General features: G+C 42.1%; 1 protein-coding gene across 1 annotated transcript; it reads left to right on the forward strand.

Moving 5' to 3' along the window:
* The first annotated feature begins 4,156 nt into the window (after positions 1-4,156).
* On the forward strand, positions 4,157-12,245 carry klhdc4 (kelch domain containing 4). Its single transcript, XM_029434899.1, has 13 exons — positions 4,157-4,255; positions 4,591-4,682; positions 5,123-5,201; positions 5,617-5,715; positions 6,138-6,274; positions 6,572-6,664; positions 7,301-7,463; positions 7,554-7,632; positions 7,753-7,961; positions 8,917-9,142; positions 9,233-9,415; positions 9,819-9,971; positions 11,169-12,245. Exons 1-13 carry the CDS (start codon positions 4,157-4,159, stop codon positions 11,339-11,341), a joined length of 1,785 nt encoding a protein of 594 aa, XP_029290759.1. The 3' UTR covers positions 11,342-12,245.
* Positions 12,246-21,058: the final 8,813 nt, after the last annotated feature.

A 21,058-nucleotide genomic window follows, 5' to 3' on the forward strand; every position in this document is an offset into this window, starting at 1 on the left:
TCAGCTTTCTTTTATTAAAACTCGCTTTTTGTTATGATATCGTCTGCTGAACTGCTTTTTGGTCCTCTCCTACACCACACCGTGACAGTACGAACCCACCATAGAAATGAACCCAGCGGTTTTGAAGGACGAGAATTTTCTTGATCTGCAGGTGGATTTAGGGGGTCTTTTGAGGGAATGGAAGGAAGCCACCTGTAGAAGGGACCAGCAGGCCCTGCTTCTAGAGACCCACGGGGAGGTAGCTAAGAAGCCGTGGTTGAGGAGTCTTCTGCCTGAGGTACTAAGGAATTTCCTCAACTTTGCCAATCATTCTGCCTTTGCATCAGCTCGGCGGACCTCCGTTCCTGCAACCGGACCTCTGCAGACCCCGGCCGTCTACCTGCCGCCTCTGCCCCTCGGGGCCCCAGCTGTTCTCCAGCTGCCCCTCGGTGCCCCAGCTGTTCCCCAGCTGCCCCTAGTCCCTGTTCCTGCTGTTGGGCCGCGACAACCCTCCGTTTCTGCTGCCGGGCCGCGACAGCCTCCAGTTCCTGCTGCTGGCCCGCGACAGCCTCCAGTTCCTGCTGCCGGGCCGCGAGAGCCTCCTGTTTCTGCTGCTGGTCCGCGACAGCCTCCTGTTTCTGCTGCCGGACCGCGACAGCCTTCTCTTTCTGCTTCCGAGCTGCGACTTTCCACTGCCGGGCCGTGACAGCCTCCAGTTCCTGCTGCCGGGCCGCGACAGCCTCCAGTTCCTGCTGCCGGGCCGCGACAACCCCCTGTTTCCGCTGCTGTGACAGTCTCCAGTTCCCGCTGCCGGACCTCCGCAGACTTCAGTTCCCGCTGCCGGACCTCCGCAGACTTCAGTTCCCGCTGCTGGACCTCCGCAGACTTCAGTTCCTGCTTTCGGACCTCCGCAGACTTCAGTTCCCACTGTCGGTCCTCCGCAGACCCCTGTCCCCGCTGCCGGTTCTCTGCTAACATCCGCCCCAGCTGTTCCCAGCTGCCCCTCGAGACCCAGCCCCTATGCTCCCGTTGTCCCCCGAGACTCAGCCCCTGTGCTCCCTCTGTCCCACGATACCCCAGCCCTTGTGATCCCTCTGTCCCTCGGGACCCCAGCCCCTGTGCTCCCCTCTCTTCCCGAGACCCCTTCGCTCCCCTCTCTTTCCAAGACCCCTTCGCTCCCCTCTCTTCCCGAGACCCTAGTGCTTCCTCCTGCCCGGCCTCCCCGCCGGCCTCCGGACCCCCTCCTCCCTCCCTATTTTGCTACTTTGTATAAGTGTTTCAGCTTTGTTTTATTAAAACTCGCTTTTTGTTATATCATCTGCTGAACTGCTTTTGGTCCTCTCCTACACCACAAAGTGACAGCAATGAGGGATCAAGGTAATGAAGACATGAATCAGCTACAAAACAGCACTTTTGAGATGATGACTCAGTGTGTTCTTCCATGGAACAAGCCCTCGGTTATACTGTATTGTGTTTTATGAAGAGTAAACCTCTTACTGTATTGAACTTTACCTGAATCAGTGTGTTGTTTGAGTTGTTGAAAAGATCCTGAAAGAGAACCTGAAGACGACTAGCCCAGCTGCAGGTTCATTGGACCACTGTGTGTGTGTGTGTGTGTGTGTGTGTGTGTGTGTGTGTGTGTGTGTGTGTGTGTGTGTGTGTGTGTGTGTGTGTGTTTATGAGTGTTTGCAGATGCTGGGAAGGAAAATGAATATCACAATATGCTGACAGATGGCAGGAAAGAGCTGACACCCAAAGCATAAATTGGCCTTGATGAATTCATATGTCAAGCGAAACATTGTCTCTGATATGAAATAATTATAAGTGATGGAGATGAAGGATAAGATTTCCATTTAACCAGAGAGGGCCGATCCATTCAAAGAGGCAGAAGGCATAGATGAGACACTGATATTGTGAAAGCAATATATAGTAATACGTATAGCAATCTTGTACAATCATTTGATTGCCAAATTTAATTCTGGACATTTCATCTCTGAGTGTCAAGCACTAAAATATTTCTTCACCTCTTATAATTAACGGAGATTAACACAATGCACCCTGAAGTTGCCTTGCTATTGTAATGCTGTGGTTCAAGTAACCTGGAAAGGTTTTGAATGACTGGGTCTGAAGTAACACACAACTGCCCTCTTTTGGTTATAATAAGTACTTTCATCAAGTGTCATCCTTAACTTTCTGCCTCTCCATGGTTTTCAATGTATCTTTAAGGAAAAAGAGGTTAACCGACTTTCAGCATCAAAGCCTCATATTTGAGCTAAAAATTGACGGAAATTAACTTTAGTTACCAGGATGGATCACTGCTGCTGTGGACATGCAGGGCCTGTCAAGAGGGGTGTAAAGGGACAAACCAATGTCATATTAGGGTGTCAAGTCACTGTCCTGCTCATTAGCACCTGTGCTTTCTCTCTGTGACATTCCACACACACTGAAGATAAATAGACATGTGTATTCAAACACGCAAACATTTAATGCACAGAGTGTGTAAATACCAGGGCTGAAGAGTGAAGGCGGTTCATTGAATGGCCACTTGAGGCCGACCCCAAAAGGGAGCAATCTCCATAGACCCCTATGTTACATTTTTAAGGTAGAAATAAACATGCTTACAGCCTGGTACAACAAAAAATATAGCAATATATATAGCAATTTTGTACAATTGTTTTGGCCTGTATAGCTTATTTCCTTATCCATGACAACTGTATAGTTGGTGAATTTTTATATAACTCACATCCATCCACATCCATGATCCCTGTAGGGTTTGATTGTTTGTTTTAATAAAATCCAAAGCAGCAACAACTCATAGCGGGAGGCTTCCCTTAGCAGTTAGTATTGTCATGGAAAATGTGGTAGGCTATTAAAGGTTTATGAAACGTACTCCTTATGAAATGTTATCTTCATGTTTGTAAACTTTAAGAAACTTGTAAGCTTTTAGATGAAATGCATTGATAACACTGCAGGTGGTGATACTTGCTTGGATATCTGGGTGTGGCTGGATGTGGGCCTTTGTGAAATGACTCATGAGACCTTGGACCATCAGGTCACCTAATTGTAATTTGCTGGCATGGAAGTGATTAGATATCCTGTTTGTATGAGGGGCACCTGATACAGGCTTTCTTTTCACTACTGTATAAAAGGCTGTAGGCTATTTATCTCACTATGGGGTGCCCACTCACTAGGAGGGACGCCATGCATGCATGCATTAAAGATCTATAAGATGTTGTATAGACAAATATTGTGTTTGGTGCATTTGTTGCCTCACTCATCACTCTCTAGACAGAAACTGATTTTAAGTTGCCACAACAGCATTTTGCTCACCTTTCGCCAGAGCTATCCCAGCTCTGTGGCTCTGGTCCCGGGAGACTTTCTGTTGCTGCTGTTACACAGGTCAGGCTCTCCGGAGGAGTAATAGGCGAAACACACACCTATCACATCAAGGGAATATTAACAAAATATGTTTTTATTTTTAAGACCAAATTTCCAAATGTTTTGCTTTCGCCCTGTGTTTTCTGGCCACTCTTTGTTGAGAATAAATAATATTCCACCATGAAAGTAACCACGCCAGCAAACAGTCAAAGTTTGGAGATCAGAGGCAAAGCCCTTATGTCTACAACATCATTTCTTTATTGACAAAAGGATAATATACATACAATTAAGGTAAACAATAGCAGTGTGCGATTCAAATAAAAAATAATATGAGATTTAATTTCCATAATGTAATGTTAATAAATGTATAATGTCTTTTAAGCTACTTGGATGCCTAAATTTCCCTCGGGATGAATAAAGTATCTATCGATCTATCGATCTATCGATCTATCTCTATAAAAAAATTTGCACTGTTTGTAAATTTTGTAAAAATAAATATGTTTTGTAAATCTGTTCCTACTGTATATTGCAACTGTTGCACAACAGTTTCCCTCGGGATAAATACAGTTTTATCTTCTCCTCTTGTGTCCTCCGATCCGCCAGAGTGCGCTGTTACACTTACACACAACGTGCTTACGTCACGTTTGTTGCAGGAAGTAAACCTCACTTGTCAGGGGAAAGGAGAGGAAATCATTCAGCATGCGAGATTGTTTGGATTTCCATGTGACTCCGACTTCATTTAAAATAACAGAGAAAACCCGGAACATTTAACGCTCTCTGTCAGTGAATCACAGCAGTCATGGGCAAAAAAGGCAAGAACGAAAAGAAGGTGAAGGGAGCGGAGAAGACAGCTGCCAAAATGGAGAAAAAGGTTTCAAAGAGGTCCAAACGAGAGGAGGTAACATTTACCCCATATAATAAGTATTATTATTATAGGTAATATTTACTAATATTGTACTTTTCACATGACACAACGTAGCTTTGTAAATTAGTGTTAATACGTTGTGGAAATTATTTTTAGCTAGTTTATTGGTTTGTTAACTGCATAGTTTACTACAAATGCTAATATTCAACTCTCAAACTAAATTATTGCCCGGTAACAAAACTGCCCTTTATTAGGACTAGCATTACAGCTAATATTAGCATTAGCAATATTGCCACTACACTCAACATGTGCTTGTATTTAAAAGCCATTTACATCCTTCTGGTTGTGTTCTTCCCTATCCTCTCCAGGAGGACTTGGAGGCTCTGATTGCTGAGTTTCAGAATCTGGATGCAAAGAAGACACAAGTTGTAGAGACAGCATGTCCACCTCCATCACCAAGGTGAACAACTTTATCACTTTCTTCAAGTTCCACTTTATTGTCCCTATTGGGAAAGTTGTCTTGCATATGCAGACTTCCCCATAGCACATGATAGAATACATTAAACACACCACCAGCCGATGTGTGCACCAAATGTTATGGCAATCCATCCAATAGTTGGTTTTGCCAAACTGTCAACATCATGGTTGTGCTAGAGCCAAAGTCAAAGGATCATCAGTGGGATTCATCCTCTGAGAAAGTTCAATATACAAAGTTTTGTCCTAATTCCTCCAATTGATGTTGAGAGATTTCACAGAGTAAGTGAATGTCAGGACACAAGCTGATGCTCCAGGAACCATTAATGTCCTTTTCAGGGGAGATTGTAACATTGTGCTTGAATCATGTCTATCAGCGACTGTAGGAGGATGTACGTATCTTAGTCTCTGATGTCTGTTTTTCAGATTGAGTGCGTCTTTCTCCGCCCATCCTGAGAAAGATGAACTCATCATGTTTGGAGGAGAATTCTTCAATGGAAAGAAGGTAGTAGAAAATACTCTAAATGTCTGAATGAGTCGGTAATTACATTGTTCAACGTGGTGACATCTAGTCTGTGTCCACCAGCACACGGTCTCATATTTCGGGAGGATATTGCAGTACTAATAACAACGTCTTTAAAGCAGAAGCCATCCTTATCCTTCATGTAAACAATTGATTAACTGAGATTTTGTTATTTTAACAAGGTTTCATACAAAAAAAAAAAAGAGTACGGACCTAGCAAATTTAAATTGGCCAAAAAAACCCACTGTTTTCTCGTAAAATTACGACTTTAATCTTGAAACGATTCTGATGTTGTTCATGTAATATTACCCCCACCCACCGTTTTATTAATATATCAGGGCAGAAATTCAATTGAATAAATTCTTCATTTATAAACCTGTTGTTGCCTTTTTTGCAGACGTACCTGTACAATGATATGTTTTTCTACAACATCAAGAAAGACAACTGGGTTAAATCAGAGATCCCCAACCCTCCTCCCCCACGCTGCTCTCACCAGGTACGCCCACACTCTCTGTCCCTCTGACTGGGTAACGTCTCAGCTTTATTGTATTTTATGTGATTGTCGGCAACAGTTTTTATTCACGCAGTACCACTTAAAAGTAAGCAAATATTCAAATGAATGGTGTTCATAATAAGTTTACAGCTATATTTAATATACTCTGGTAGTGCAACATTTGCTCCACTGGAACATCATGTTGCTTGGAAGTCCTTGATCAATGATGTGATTCTTCATTTAAACACAAGGGGGCAGAGTGCTGTAGCACTGATCAGAGGAAGTTTGGAACTTATCAGCAATGTCATCACGGCTGATGGCCTGTTGCAGGAAAACCAATGAAATCTGAGGACATCAGACCTCCTTCACCCCTCCCTCTCGCCTCCTCCCCTCTGTCTCACTCCTACTTCCTTTCCCCCCCTTAGGCGGTGGTGGTTCCCCAGGGTGGGGGTCAACTCTGGGTGTTTGGAGGAGAGTTTGCGTCTCCAAACGGGGAACAGTTCTACCACTACAAGGACCTTTGGGTGTTGCACCTGGCTACAAACACTTGGGAGAACATCAAGTACGTGCAGAGGGTCATAAGAATAGATGTAATGATGAATGCAGGCATCATAAATGGAAGATGGATGTTTGAACACAGGGTTCTGAGGGTGGCCGTAAACACATGAAGGACATGTTAATTATTATTATTATTTCTATCCTGTAATGTAATCAGTAGATGAGTTGATTGCTTAGGAAATAACAATTACATCTCCATAAAATAAGACCCATAGGACTTATTTTATGGAGATGTTATTTATAACGATCATTTTACAGAAATAAGTGATCGGAAATGATTTCAGCTTTTGTATTTTTCCAGGGTGCCCGGGGGTCCATCAGGGCGCAGCGGCCACCGGATGGTCCTCAGCAAGAAACAGCTGCTGGTGTTTGGAGGTTTCCATGAGAGCAACAGGTAGGCAGCAGGTTCCTGAATAATAAACAAGGACAATATGTCTGTGATGGAGTGGATGGTGGACAGGTAACATGTTTCATTACTTCCATACCTGTCATGGGTGAAGGGAGACTATTCCAAATCCTATTCATTTTAATCTCTTAGTGAACTTAGTGGAGCATTTAGCAACTACTGAGCTAGATATTTTTAAAGGATGGTGAACATTGAACTTATTGGACGTGTGTGTGTGTGTGTGTGTGTGTGTGTGTGTGTGTGTGTGTGTGTGTGTGTGTGTGTGTGTGTGTGTGTGTGTGTGTGTGTGTGTGTGTGTGTGTGTGTGTGTGTGTGTGTGTGTGTGTGTGTGTGTGTGTGTGTGTGTGTGTGTGTGTGTGTGTGTGTGTGTGACCAAAGGTTTGTGCTGCACTGGATCAACTAACAGACTCGTGCCTGAGGAGCACACTCAGAATGTCACAGAGTTCAGCCCCTAACAACTGCTTAATGCAGCTTTAAGCTTTAATGAGATCCAGGCTGTCATCTAAACTGCAATCTTTTTACAGTAGGCCATAACCTTGACACTCCTCAAGCTCTTCAATGTATCGAATCCTTCCGTTTTCAATTTGTGATTCAGTTTCAACCCTTTCCTCTCCTCCCCTGCAGGGACTTTATCTACTACAATGACATCTACTCCTTCTCTCTGGACACCTTCTCCTGGTCACGCCTCACTCCATCAGGCTCCGCCCCCTCCCCACGCTCCGCCTGTCAGATGAGCTCCACGCCGGACGGCATGGGTGTCATCATCTACGGGGGATACTCTAAAGTGGTGTGTGTGTGTGTGTGCGCGCCTCCCACATATAGATGATGCATAACTTTTTGTGATTTGGTCCGTCTAATTGTGTGTGTGTTTATCTAGAGAGTGAAGAAGGATGTAGAGAAGGGGACCATCCACTCTGACATGTTCCTTCTCAAGCGAGAGGGTAAAGATGGCCAAGGTACAAAAAATTTAAGTTATTAAAGACATTACAAATTCTGAACATTATTAGAAATCATACAGCTACGATCCCTGTTGGTTATATTTTGTGACACGTCTCGACTGTTTCTCTGTCCTCCAGAGAAGTGGTCGTGGTCGAGGGTGAACCCCTCCGGGAACAAGCCCCTTCCTCGCTCTGGCTTTTCTCCGGCGATGGGCCCGGCAGGGCGGGCGGTGCTGTTTGGTGGTGTTTGTGATGAGGAAGAGGAGGAGACACTGGAGGGCGACTTCTACAACGACCTCTACCTGTATGACACAGTGAAGAACCGCTGGTTCCCAGGCCTGCTCAGGGTAAGCTGAAGGCCATGAAGCTGGTCAAGTGTGTTTAGACGAGAGCATATGTCTTGGCTTCACACTTTGTGGGTCATTTACAAAATTTAGGGGGTATTTTTATTTTGAATTAGTGCATAAAGTTGCTGTTTTTACTGAGACATGAGCCCAGATTAAAATGCATTCAGTAATCACCACCGTGTGGAGGCAGCAGGAGACAGTTCTAACTATTTAGGCTTTTATTTAGCTCTTAATAGCCTTTGTCTTTGTCTTTGTCATGTATTCGTTTATAGATAGTTCTGGAAATAATTGCACTTAGAAAAAACAATAAAAAGGCTTTATTTCATCCCCAAATGTAGCCCTGCTGACGTTTTGAGCATAGAGGAAATGCATTTATAGACTCAACTGACCATCCTGACTGAATCTTGAATCTTACCCCTCGATCACAGTTTTTAGGGGCATTCGGAGATTTCTTGGACCATTTTTGCTGTTTGCCCCCCCCCTTCATTTCTGACATTGCTTGATTTTCAGTTTATGCCCCCAAGAAGTTTTATAACAGATGCTCATTTCTTTGCTGTGCTGTCAACAGCCCTTGAAAATCTCATTTTTGATGCCTGTGATGCATTTAAGTGCATTTAAGTTTTTAAAATGTTTTCTCAGTGTGGTGTTAAGTTACTCTTTTAAAGCTACAACAGGATTTTAGTACTCTGGAGAGTTATCACAGCAGCAACCATTTAATCTTTCATTACGACGATCACAAGGTAAACCGTAGAGAAATGGTATTCAAGTTACAAAGTAATCCAGCCGGTGTGCGCCTGCATGTATGTGATTGGCCAACACGGGGCCTTGATGGGGGCGTTGCAGCAAAAGTTGAGCCTGATTTCACTTTTTTACTGGGAGCTGCCAGAGAACTGCAGGGTTGCGATATTTTGACCAATATTGGCATATTATTAATATTTTGTTTCTGTCTGTCCAGGGAAACAAGTCAGAGAAGAAGAAACGAAGGAGGGGGAAGAAGTGTGGCGCAGAGGGGGAAGGAGCAGAGAAGAAGGGGGAGGAGGAGGAGGCATCTCAAGGACCCACTGAGGTCGTCAAAGAGATCATCACGGAGGACGGAACAGTGATGACCATCAAGGAAGTGATCCCTGGAGCTCAGGAGGAGGAGGAGGAGGAGGAGGAGGAGGAAGAGGAGGAGGACGATGGTAAGATAACACACAAACACAAACACACACACACAGCAAAAGTATAGATTTGGTTGGACAATCACATGTCTTTCATCTCTTCGGGTTCAGCCTCCCCCCCCCTGGTGGAGCCCTGCGCACGGTCCAGTGCCATGGCAACGGTGCGTCAGGGCAAGCTCTTCCTGTACGGAGGGATGTTCGAGGTCGGCGACCGCCAGTTCACCCTCAACGACTTCTACTCTCTGGACCTCAACAAGATGGACCAGTGGGAGGTTCTGGTTGAAATGGACCCAAGTGAGTGAAAAAGATGTCAAAAATGCTTCAGGAAGTAACAAAATTAGAGGTTTTCAGTCGTTCTGAAGCAAGAGATTTATCTTGTTATCTATATATGTGTGTGTGTGTGTGTGTGTGTGTGTGTTGTGTGTGTGTGTGTGTGTGTGTGTGTGTGTGTTTATGAGAGAGAGCTTATATATATATATATATATATATATATATATATATATATATATATATATATATATATATATATATCTATATATATATATATGAGAGAGAGAGAGATCTTATATATATATATATAGAGAGAGAGAGATCTATCTATCTCTTGTGATGCAGGAGAAGAGTTGGAGGATGATAAGATGGGAGAGAAGGATGTGAGGCTTCATTTAGATTTATGTTTTGTTTTTTTCCTCCACAGAGACACAAGAGTGGCTGGAAGAGTCTGAGTCAGAGGAAGATGAGGAGGAAGAGGAGGAGGAGGCGGCGAAAGGAGTGGAAGGGAAGGCGGTGAAAGGAGTGGAAGGGAAGGAGGAAGAGGAGGAGTCTGAAGAAGAAAGCGAGGATGAGGAAGGCAAGGGATTATTCTGTTATTTACTTATCCGTATTTATTTTGCCCTTTACCTTTTAATGTAATTTATAACGAGCAGCACGTGTGTAGGTCAGGGTTTGCTTGATATTTAACAGAAGATAATTTAAGGCATACAAACATTTCGAACATGTGAAAACATCTCCATTTTGAAATGTGATATGCCGTCAGTAGGTACTTGGACTCTAGATGCTAAATGCCTTCATCTTCATCTAAAGATTTTTAGGTTATTGCAAATTTATCTGTATCGGCAAATAAAGAACAAGAAATTGCAGCACAGAAGTCAGTTTGAGGTTACTGAATAACTGACGGTTGCATGTCCTGCTCAATACAGGTCATCATTTAACAAGGCTAAGACTCTACATCTATTCTAGTAGATCTGTGAGGCTGTATTCAGGCACAGTGACGCTTTAAGCTAAATGCTAATATTAACATGCTAACGTTGAGCATATAATGTAAACATTTTAGTTTGTGTTAGCATGCTAAAATTAGCTAATTAGCACTTAACACAAAGTACAGCTGAGTCTGATGCTAATGACATTATTTTTACCGATTTTATATAAGTTCAGATGAGAACTCGGGAGGACTGAAGTCAGTAGAATTCATCCTCTGGGGGCCATGACTGTCTGTACAACATTTCATGGTAGTTCATCGTCTATAGTCTTTGAGATATTTCAGTGATAATCTTAATAGGTTATTTTTCTCAGATTTGACTAAGCTTCTCTTGAGCCAAATATCAAATCACACATTATGAGTCTGTTTTCACTCGCTGTGTCCAGAACATCCACCTTTATGTCTGAAATAGCCAGAATGCTTCTTTAACATAAGGAGTTGGGCCACTCTGAACCTGAAGCCACTACTGATTTCATGAATCTATCAAATAAGCTTGTTGGGGGCGTCCCGGTAGCTCAACCAGTAGCACAGGCGTCCCATATACTGAGTCCTGCCACAGGATGTCGTTCCCCTTCTCTCTCTCCCTTTCACAATCATAAAGGCATGAGAAGCCCAAAAATATAACTTTAAAAAAATAATAATATTAAGCTTGTTGGGACATTTGGAGCAGATAGGCTCCTTCTTTAAATGTGCGGTTTGATTTGGCAGGAAACCATCTCAAAGCTGTTTCATGATTTAAAAAAAAATGTTACCAGCAATTTACACCTCTCTACCGGTGTGTGTTTCCAGATGAAGAGGAGCACCCCGCAGTGCAGGAGGGAGAGACTGTGACGGATTACCAGAGCCGTACAGAGCAGTACTGGACAGGACTGGCACATGGCAACATGGGCCCCGACCCCAAGGACAAAAAGGTCGCCAAGGTCGCCCTCGCCATGGCTAAAGTCTTCTTTGAAGACCAATAGTGGGACACGCCAAACTGTTTGAGTGACTGTGAGTGTGGTGTTTGTGTGTGTAAAATAGTCTTTTGTATTTGCTTTTATAAAACATGTCATTTGAACTGTACTGCAAATAATTCAGTAATATGATTTAGAATTTCATTCATTTTTAAAACAAAACAAAAACACTTCTGTTCTCCCACTGATATATTGCTGCTACTACTATAACTATATTCCATTTGTGGATATACAATTACATTAGCTGCTAGATTATGGTTTGTTGAGAGCAACAGTTTTTATTCATTTTCAATAAAATTATTATTTTCTGTAACTACATAATATTCAACGATAATATTGAGACCAGTCTGGGGAAGTAAGGAAGACATTTGTTATTTAGCAGACGCTCTTATCCAGAGTGCGACTTGTCTACTTATATGAAGTCCGGTCGGGACAGTGGGTTTATCAGATCTTTATTTTACTAGAAACTGCTGATTTCTGTTGCTAGAAACAAGATTGATAAGAGTGGTGAGACGCAGGCCTTAAAACCAAAACAATGAGCTGAAAGACACTGAAACGGTCTGTAGAGCTGAAGGCAACTGCAGAGTCGGGAGTTGATACTTTGTCTACATGTGGTGGTATACATTTATTGCATTGTTAGTATGATCATCTTGATTAATGCAGCTTTAAAAAGATGCAGGCCTACTCTCATTACTCTGATGCACTCTGATACTCTGATCACTTCGTATTACCACCTTTCTAAACTGTCCTCACCACAGTATGATCATGTTTTCTTTATAACAGTTTCCTCTTGCAGCAGGAAACGCAAGTTTTTAGATGCATGGGAACATAAACAAAAGATAGTAACGTGTTTAATCACCAACGGGCCTTAAATGCTGTAAGCGAACAACAATAAATACATGATGAAACCACGGTTCCTCTGCAAATGTTTTTTGTTTAATCCTATTTTTCAACACTGAAATTCCCGATTAGGTTTGAAAGTGTATATAATTGTTTATTTCTAAATAGACTTTGCCGCCGTCCGGTGGACATGTGTGCTACTGCAGTCAGTTACACAGGTGGAGCTCAGTGGTCACAGTGCTCAGACGGCTTCAGCCACTTGCAAATATTGAGACGATAAACAAGCACAAGCAACCGTGTAGTGCTTTAAGCTTGTTAACATATAAGTGGGGGTTATTCGACTTTCCACTTGAAGTCTGTTAATAATAATAAAGCCTCACCTGAGACCACAGCCACAGCTTTTATTGGAGGTTTGAGCATGAAGTGGAGAAAAGTACATGATCTGGAATTACTTTTGTTCCCTCTGATTTCACTTTCCTGCGTTACACCGCCCTTCTTTTTCATCGTTCCAGCAGATTTGCTTCTCCCCACCACTCCTGACTGGGCCCTTCTTTTCTCCCTCTAGTAAGATAACTCATTCATACATATGAAGGTTTGGTGTGCCCCCTGCAGATGGCTAGCAGCAACACAGGTCCTTTGTCTGAGTTTTACTCCTCGACAACAGGCAACGGGGAGAACAGAAAGAGAGAAAGAGGTAGGTGAGCTGAGCAGAGGAACGACAGTATTCAGGAATCATCAAATGATGAGAGGGATGTGAGGAGATGGAGAGCAGGGGAAGCACTGTCGGAGAGAGGAGAAGGTAGAGGGCGTGGGTGAGAAAGATGGGGCGACGAGACAGCGGCAGCGGAGAAGAATAGGGAGAGGAGGAGCGAGGGATGTTGGGAAGGAAGGAGGAGGGGACGAGTGCACGACGTGTCAGGGAAGACATCAGTCACTATGCGAGCACCAGCTCCCTCTGACCTATTTTATCCTCCATCAGCATGTTGAACGAGGGATGAGAAGAGGTTAATGAATAATAGAGGAGAGGGAGAGATGGATGAGAATAAGGCTGTCTTCCTCTCCTTCACAGCCACTACCCCCCCCCCCCTTTTTTTTTTTCTTGCGACCCCCTTTTTTATTTTAACTCTGTGACAAAAAAAGATTTTATAAATAACTAAAGAGTAGAGATTTTTTTGGGTGCACTGCTTACGTGGGGGCACGTAGCTCGTAATCGTCAGAGATATGTCGGTCGTGTGTGTGTGTGTGTGTGTGTGTGAGGGTGAGTGAGAGAGAGAGAGAGAGAGAGAGAGAAACTTGTAGAATACAGGTATATATCAGGTCCAGAAAGGGGGTGTTTCTAGTGTCACTTATATTGCATGACTAAATTGTCAGACTTGGTATTAATAACGTATATATGGAGAAGAACTGAATCATTGTCAGGATATCATGGACGAGGATGTCAAAGTGGCCAAAACTAGCAACCCAACCATGGAAACCACAGTATGTGTTATTTAGACTTTTACGCAGATCTTTCATTATTTTTTACACAAAGTTCGGTTGGTGGTTCGTTTTTTAAACTCATCGTCTGATCCTATTTAGAAAATGTGAACTTTCTACCCTGGAGTTTATGATTTGCCAGATTAGCCATAATTGACACTGTACAAGTAAAAAATGTCATTTAAACCACATACATATTATTGAAAGTAAACAAACAGACTAAACTGTAAATCTTAAACATGTAGTATTTGATTACAAAAGCTTTTTAAAATTAAATTGACATAATTACAAATTTTGCTAAATGAAATGTCATTAAAGCTGCAGCATGGCTTCCGGTAATGAGAGGACGCACTCGCCTCGGCCCCGCTCCTTTCTACAAAGCTTTGACCGGTGCTCGTCATTTGTGACCTGAAGCGACTTGTGCGGGTGTAATTGACAGCTGAGATGCCTCTTGCAAAGGAAAGGTGGTTAGACCTCCAACGAGACGTTTCGGTCAAAGTTCTCTTCATTTGCTTCAAAATGTATCCATGAAGCATGAAGTTTGTAATAAATGAGAAAACTTAAGACCTGGATGTGAAGATACTTTGTAGAATTCTAGCTCCAGTGCTGGAAATCATTTTGCCAGAGGTAATTGACACCGTGATCAAAACGGATTTATGTTCGGCAGACAAGGATTCCACAATGTCAGGCGGGCTTCGAATGTTGGACAGTCAGGAGGGAGGGCCAGACACTGCTTTGCTGTCAGTAGATGCCAATCCTTTGACAGAGTTGAGTGGCCCTATTTATTTGAAATATTAAAGTGCTTTTCCTGTGGAGATGATTTCAGTAGATTGGCCAAGTGTGTGGAGGTGCGTAAGTAAGCAAGAACGTTTGAACGTCTCTCTCAAGCTCCTTCTTAACCCTTCACACAACTACATCTGTCACTGTTTTTAAGTGTGTGCTGTTCCACATTTGCTTGTGGCTGTTCACAACCCACTACTAATACCTTCAAACGTGTTCAGACCACCTGTCGTACGGGCTAGTTCAAGCGTAGGTCAACCATTAACGTCACGCTGCCACTCACTGTTACATGCCTCCACTTCACCTCCCAGAAAAATTTAAATGATTAAATGGAGCAGGGGTGTTGCTGGCCAACCCCCTCTCTGCCACTACAGCAATAACACTACACATGGATCAGAAGAGACATGCAGCAAACAGAAACACAAAGGCCATCTTAGGGATGTAGCAGTGAAATACTGTTAAAGTTACTGTTAGTAATCGTGTTACATCCTCTTGAATATATAATAACACAGTATAACTAGATGGGCACTCAGAGAGCGCGGTCCTCCGCCAAGGCCCTTTCCAGAAGTGAAAATGAATGCATGTATCCGCCGCTGATTCGGTTCTTCCCCGATCCATGCTGCACCCGCACCTGCAGTTTTTCCGCAATTGTGGTGACAGATAAACCCACAAACTGAACCAAATGCATAATCCTTTTGGCGAAGGTAATAATACATAACTACATTGAAATGACTTTATTTATTCTGAAATAGCTGAATATATGTGACAAACATAACTTTTGTGTGCGAGCCAAATGCTGAATTGAGACCTATACAACCTCTCATGCATATTTGTACTTTCACTTCTGCTTTTTTATAATATGTAACCCAGTAACTATTATCCATGATTGTGTTACTGCCTTCTTATTCAGTCTGTCCGGATGATGTCATGGATTTGTGAGCGTGAACTCTTGTGTTACTAACTTCTCTAAATCCTAATCCTTTTGTTGTGGTCAGGAAATCAGACTGACTGTGCATCACCCCGTCTGTCCTCTCATCACCTGCTCACCTTCTCTGACTTATCCTCCTTCACTTCCTCTTCCCCTCTTTCTCTCTACTACCAGTGTGTTTAGAGGCCTAAGCCTTAATCCCCAGCCTCACAGTGATTTTATTACTGTAATCTGGGCTGGAATTGGCTTAGCTCTCTCAGACACTGGCAGACAGAAGGACAAGGACAACAACGGCAACAGGACAGCTGCAGGGAGGAGCTGAACGGGAAAAGGAGGACATGGGAAGAAGTGTGAGAGAGGAAGGGATTTAGCGATCTGAGGAGGAAGGATTAGAGGACAGTCAGGGAGAGGTAAGAGGGGACAGACAAAAAGAGTGGTCTCAGGGGAGTTCATCTGAAATAGTAACATTTGTATCATCTGGTGTTTCCTTTCTGTCACACTGAGATCTAAACATCAGTGATCTAAATTGACACGAAACTCAAAAAGGAGGTCAATAAATCAAATAAAAACAGCAGAAGAAGAATACAGTCAAATAAATGCAGATTTCACAAGTTAGGAAATCATTTTTGAGCCATTCATATGTGCCGGTAGCCAGCAGGAAGGACTGTAATGTGCATGCTCTATTGGCCTGAGGGACTCAACATTTACAGCTTATTCACCCAGTTAGCAAATTACTTGGGGCACCATCTGGGAACACAGCACCCTGTTTTCTTAAATGAAAACCTCGACCCCAACATTTTCATTGTAGATAAATTAGTCAGCTATGTTACCTTGAATTCTTGAAGTGAACGAAGAATAAAAAGAAAAGTCTTGATGAATTTAAGTAAATGGGGGTCGCGTTTAACAACAGCAAACTATATCAAACATCCGTATGCAAACACAACTCGTGCAGTATAATCCAAGTCTCCTTAAAGGCCCTGTCACACATATCCGTATGACAGAAACGTATGCCGGCGCATATGAAATATCAGCAATACGTTGATATAAATTAAGGATAAGTTGTGATCGTTTGAAGGACGATACGATACGGCCCTGTCACACAGTTCTGTATGGCAGAAACATGCCGGTGTATATGAAAAGTAGCTCAAAATGTGTCAGAGTCCAAATACGTCCAACTTTTCCACAGTGGTGTTGTAGCTGACGTATACATAACAAATTATTATACGTATGTCAAACATTGATATCGTATCACTTACCTATTTAAAACGTATCAGAGCGTCTGGACAACGGAGCTGGCAAAGTGCCATCTGCATCACGTCATGCTGATGCTGGAGAACGGCTAACATGTTGAACGCTAGCTGTACTGTAGAAACAAGTTTAATAAGTTACTCCGTCGTCAGGCATAATCTTGACATAGGGTAGGAATAGGGTATCCACTCGTTATCAATACATTGGCTGTAGGATTCACCGTCAGCCGACGTAGCCTATATCTAACGTACCTCTAACGTAGTCACGTGGGTATTCACGTAGGTAAGTATTTACGTACTATATTTACATAGGTAAGTATTCACGTACTATATTTACGTAGATAAATATTCACGTAGGTATTCCGTATTCACGTATATCTAACGTAATGTAACGTCTGCATATCTTATGAAGCACACGTTGGGTACGTAATTTTGAACATGCTCAAAACATCAGCGTTCAACAACGCACCCCAGCATAACACAGTGAGCACTTAACGAATACTACTTATACCTTACCTTATATCTACGTAAACCAGCGTGTTGCCGATATTTTGTATACGCCATATTTTTGTATACGTTATGCATTCGTTGGGTATTCATCTGATACATTTTGTATAAGTAAGTGATACGAGGTTAGACATGCGTATCTGTATATGTTCACTTTTCTGATCTGATGAAAAGTTGGACGTTTGTGTGACAGGGTCTTAACCAGTCTGTCTGCTCACTACTTCCCTAACACGTATGTTGGACAAACCTTCATTTTGAATACACTTATGAGAGTTTGCTTACGGATGTTTTAATATAGTTTTGCGGTTGTTAAACCAGCCCTCATTCACTTCAATTACAATTTTTTTGTTCTTTGTTCACCGTGGATGCATGCACGAATTCAAAGTCACATGGGGGTGACGGAGTAATTGATATACAAATGATCATTCTGTGGATGAAACGCAAAGCAAAGTCGGTGTCAACTGTAAATGGCTTTTAAAATTAAATGCTTTTCTTCGCGTTGCATTGCAGCGAGGCAGCAAACTCACTACAGCCCTGGAAGAAAATGTATTGTTTTCTCAGTGACGGTTAAACGCTTTTACATGCAGCTTGTGAAGTATTTGAACTGTAATTTCCCTCATATAGGGTTAGAGTTTAAATAGCGAACAATGCAGCAGCAATTTTCTGACGTGAATGATTTGCCCTTTAACCCTCCACTGTGAACGCCAAGCTCCTTAGTGCGCATCAATATTACACCGTGGCTGTTCTGGCTGACCATAATACTGTAACTGATCTGAATCATGTTGTCAGTGGTGCACATTAAGCATCATATTTCTGTTAGTATCATATCAAATAATCAATAAGCAGGTCTCAGTTCTGTTTCTCCCTCAGAGAGTGACCGCTGCATGCAGACCATCTTCATAATTATCTACCTGGTTTCTACAAATATCCCTCTCACTCTTCCATGCTAATGATGAAACGATAACGTTAACAATAATACATGAAAACTGACTCCTTTACAATATTAGATTATTTAATATTATTAATGCATATCGAATATGTGCTGACAGTTAAACATGTCTGATGACAGAAAGCTTTTTATGTACAGGGATTAATCTGTCAAACTATATGGAATTGTCTTCTGGAAAATTAGGAGTAACAACAACTGTTTCAAGAATTTCTTGTTTTTGTACATGCAGGCAGTATCCAATAAGACACTCAGTTTGTCCTTAATTCTTTTCTGTCCGGGAACAATGCCCTGGTTTCTTGTTGTTTTAAGTGGAACTACTTACTCCTACAGATTTAGTTTCTTCCTATACACATCACAAGCTCTGTGGATTATGTAGTGTAACAAGGAAACAGGGTTTCTTGAAAGAGATGTTGTGCTAGAAAATTTAAATGTCATTTTTCAATTCTTTAAGCATAAACAACTTTGGCACATCAGACCAAAACTATCTGCACAGGTACATTTTAATTCTGCTATTTCATACTTTTTTTAATGCTACTTCACACATCTACACTGTGATTATTGTACTGTAAATGCTCTTATTCTGTCCTTGTACTAATTGTTATGTTTTTGCTGTGAAGCACTTTGGGCTGCAATTCTTCTATGAAAGGTGCTATACAAATAAAGCTTATTATTATATTATTATTACATACTGTACCTTCTGTCTACACCAGACATGATTCATCTGCGATATTTAGTAATCTATCTAACAGAACAGATGTGCTTTGGTTTTAATCAATAAAATCTGCCCCGACAGCACTAGTGGCTTCTACCGGAAGCCTCTTTTATCATGCATTTAAAACATGTCGACATGTGCTCTCCGTATGATGGCAAAGAGGTCCAGCGCTATACTTCTACGAATCTTTTTAAACAGATTCTTGCTTAAAGAGAAGTGGGGTTGTATGAGGTTCTTATCCTTAGTCAGTGTTTCCTACTGTAGATAGCGGTCTGCACGCCCCCACCTTGGAGACACAGACGGGAGTACCAGCATGGAAGCAAAGCAATGTGCAAAACGTAATTTAGCCACCTTAAAAAAAATCAATATCACTTTAACTGTAGATTTGCCATAAACATGTATGTCTGACAGAATTCAAGGTGAATATTAGAGGCACTGAAACGGCGTATAAAGTCCACAGACAATTCTGTTCTTATATGTCTTTTGTACTTGAGGGGCGTGGAGTTCAGGCAGATGTCACAGATTGTCTTGAGGTCAGAATTACTTGATTCTGGAAAAGGCAAAGAACTGCTGTTACAATGACCACTGTACTGTAGATTGTGACCAGAAGAAATTGATAGTATAATAAAACTGGAAAAGTAAAGTCAGAGTGCAGATCTCTGCCAGGTGTGTCTCCCTCTCCCCTCCCAAAGAAGAAGAGTTGGAATTTTATGGAATTTATCTGCAGATGCTCCAGTTCAAACTGAGACCAAACTTTTCTATGGATGTCAGTTTTTTAGCCTCAACAAAATGTGGCTGCAGATTACGTAAAGGCCCTGACACATATCCGTATGGCAGAAACGTATGCTGGCGTATACAAAATATTGGCAATACGTTGATATAAATTAAGGGTTCAATGTTAAGTGACAATAAATATTGTCTAAATGTTTTTAAATTGTACTTTCTTTATTAGATTTGACAGTCAGTTGTTGACGTGCAGACGTTGATACAGCTACTAGGCTATATTTTGTATATGCCATATTTGTGTATACGTTATGCATTCATTGGGTATTCGAAGTGATACGATATCAATAGGTTAGACATGCGTATCTGTATATGTTCACTTTTCTGATCCGATCCGATGAAAAGTTGGACGTATTTGGACTCTGACAAATCTTCATATACGCCAGCATACGTTTCTGCCATACGGATATGTGTGACAGGGCCTTAAGGCTTGTTTTTAAGACGAGCCAAAACACCTTTTGCTCCTGAAGCAGATGTTGAGCACTTGCGGCTCCTACCGGCCGGTTAAGAGGAGTGAGGAGTCAATGAAGGTACAAAGCAGTCAATAAATATGTTTTTCAAAAATGTTGAATAACCGCAACCACGAGAGATCATTGAGAATACAGAATGTATTGAGAATACAGTCATAAATGAGTAAATAAAATATAAAAATATTAGGCTGGGTCCTTTAGTATGTGAGATTAGCTACCGACAGACAGACAGACAGACACACACACGCGATCTCCAAACAGGCTTACACCTGGTGCAGATAATGACTAGATATAATTTATTACCCCAAATAGTTTTTAGTGGTATGTCACTGTTTAAAGTTTAACATTTTGTGTCAGTCTGTCTGCGCGCTAAATATGAAGCTAGAGCCAGGAGTTGAAAAAGGGAGAAACAGTCACCCTGGCTCTGTGCAAAGGTTAAAAATCTGTCTACCAGCACTTAATCGCACACTTGTTAACATTTTGTGCCAAGCTAAGCTAACCAGCTGCTTGCTGTACCTTCTTATTTATCATAAAGACATAAGAGTGATATCAATCTTCTTATTCAACTCTCAGAAAAAAGCGATTTTGCGTATTTGCCAAAATGTTGAACTATTCCTTTAAAGTTACCTGTCTGTTGATGTAAAATGTGTATCCCTACCACTGCAGTCATCTTTAGACTTCCAGATCCAACCAACCATCTGAGAGCCAACTGAGACAAGATGCAGAAAGAAAGACAAAGGTGAATAAATGATGAAAAAGCTACAGGTGAGGGAGGACGAGAGAAGCTCGTCTCTGTGCCGAGTGTGTGTCTCTTTAAGAGCTGGAGCGTGCTATTGAGCAGGAGGAAGGGGGTTGGTTGACTGCATTGGAACAGTCCTGTTTAATGAGAAGATTTTCTGAGAGAGAGAGACACACACACACACACACAGACCAGGAGAGAGAGAGAGAGAGAGAGAGAGAGAGAGAGAGAGAGAGAGAGAGAGAGAGAGAGAGAGAGAGAGAGAGAGAGAGAGAGAGAGAGAGAGAATTATACA

The sequence above is a fragment of the Cottoperca gobio genome, chromosome 6, assembly GCF_900634415.1.
Source record: "Cottoperca gobio chromosome 6, fCotGob3.1, whole genome shotgun sequence".
Lineage (NCBI taxonomy): Eukaryota > Metazoa > Chordata > Actinopteri > Perciformes > Bovichtidae > Cottoperca > Cottoperca gobio.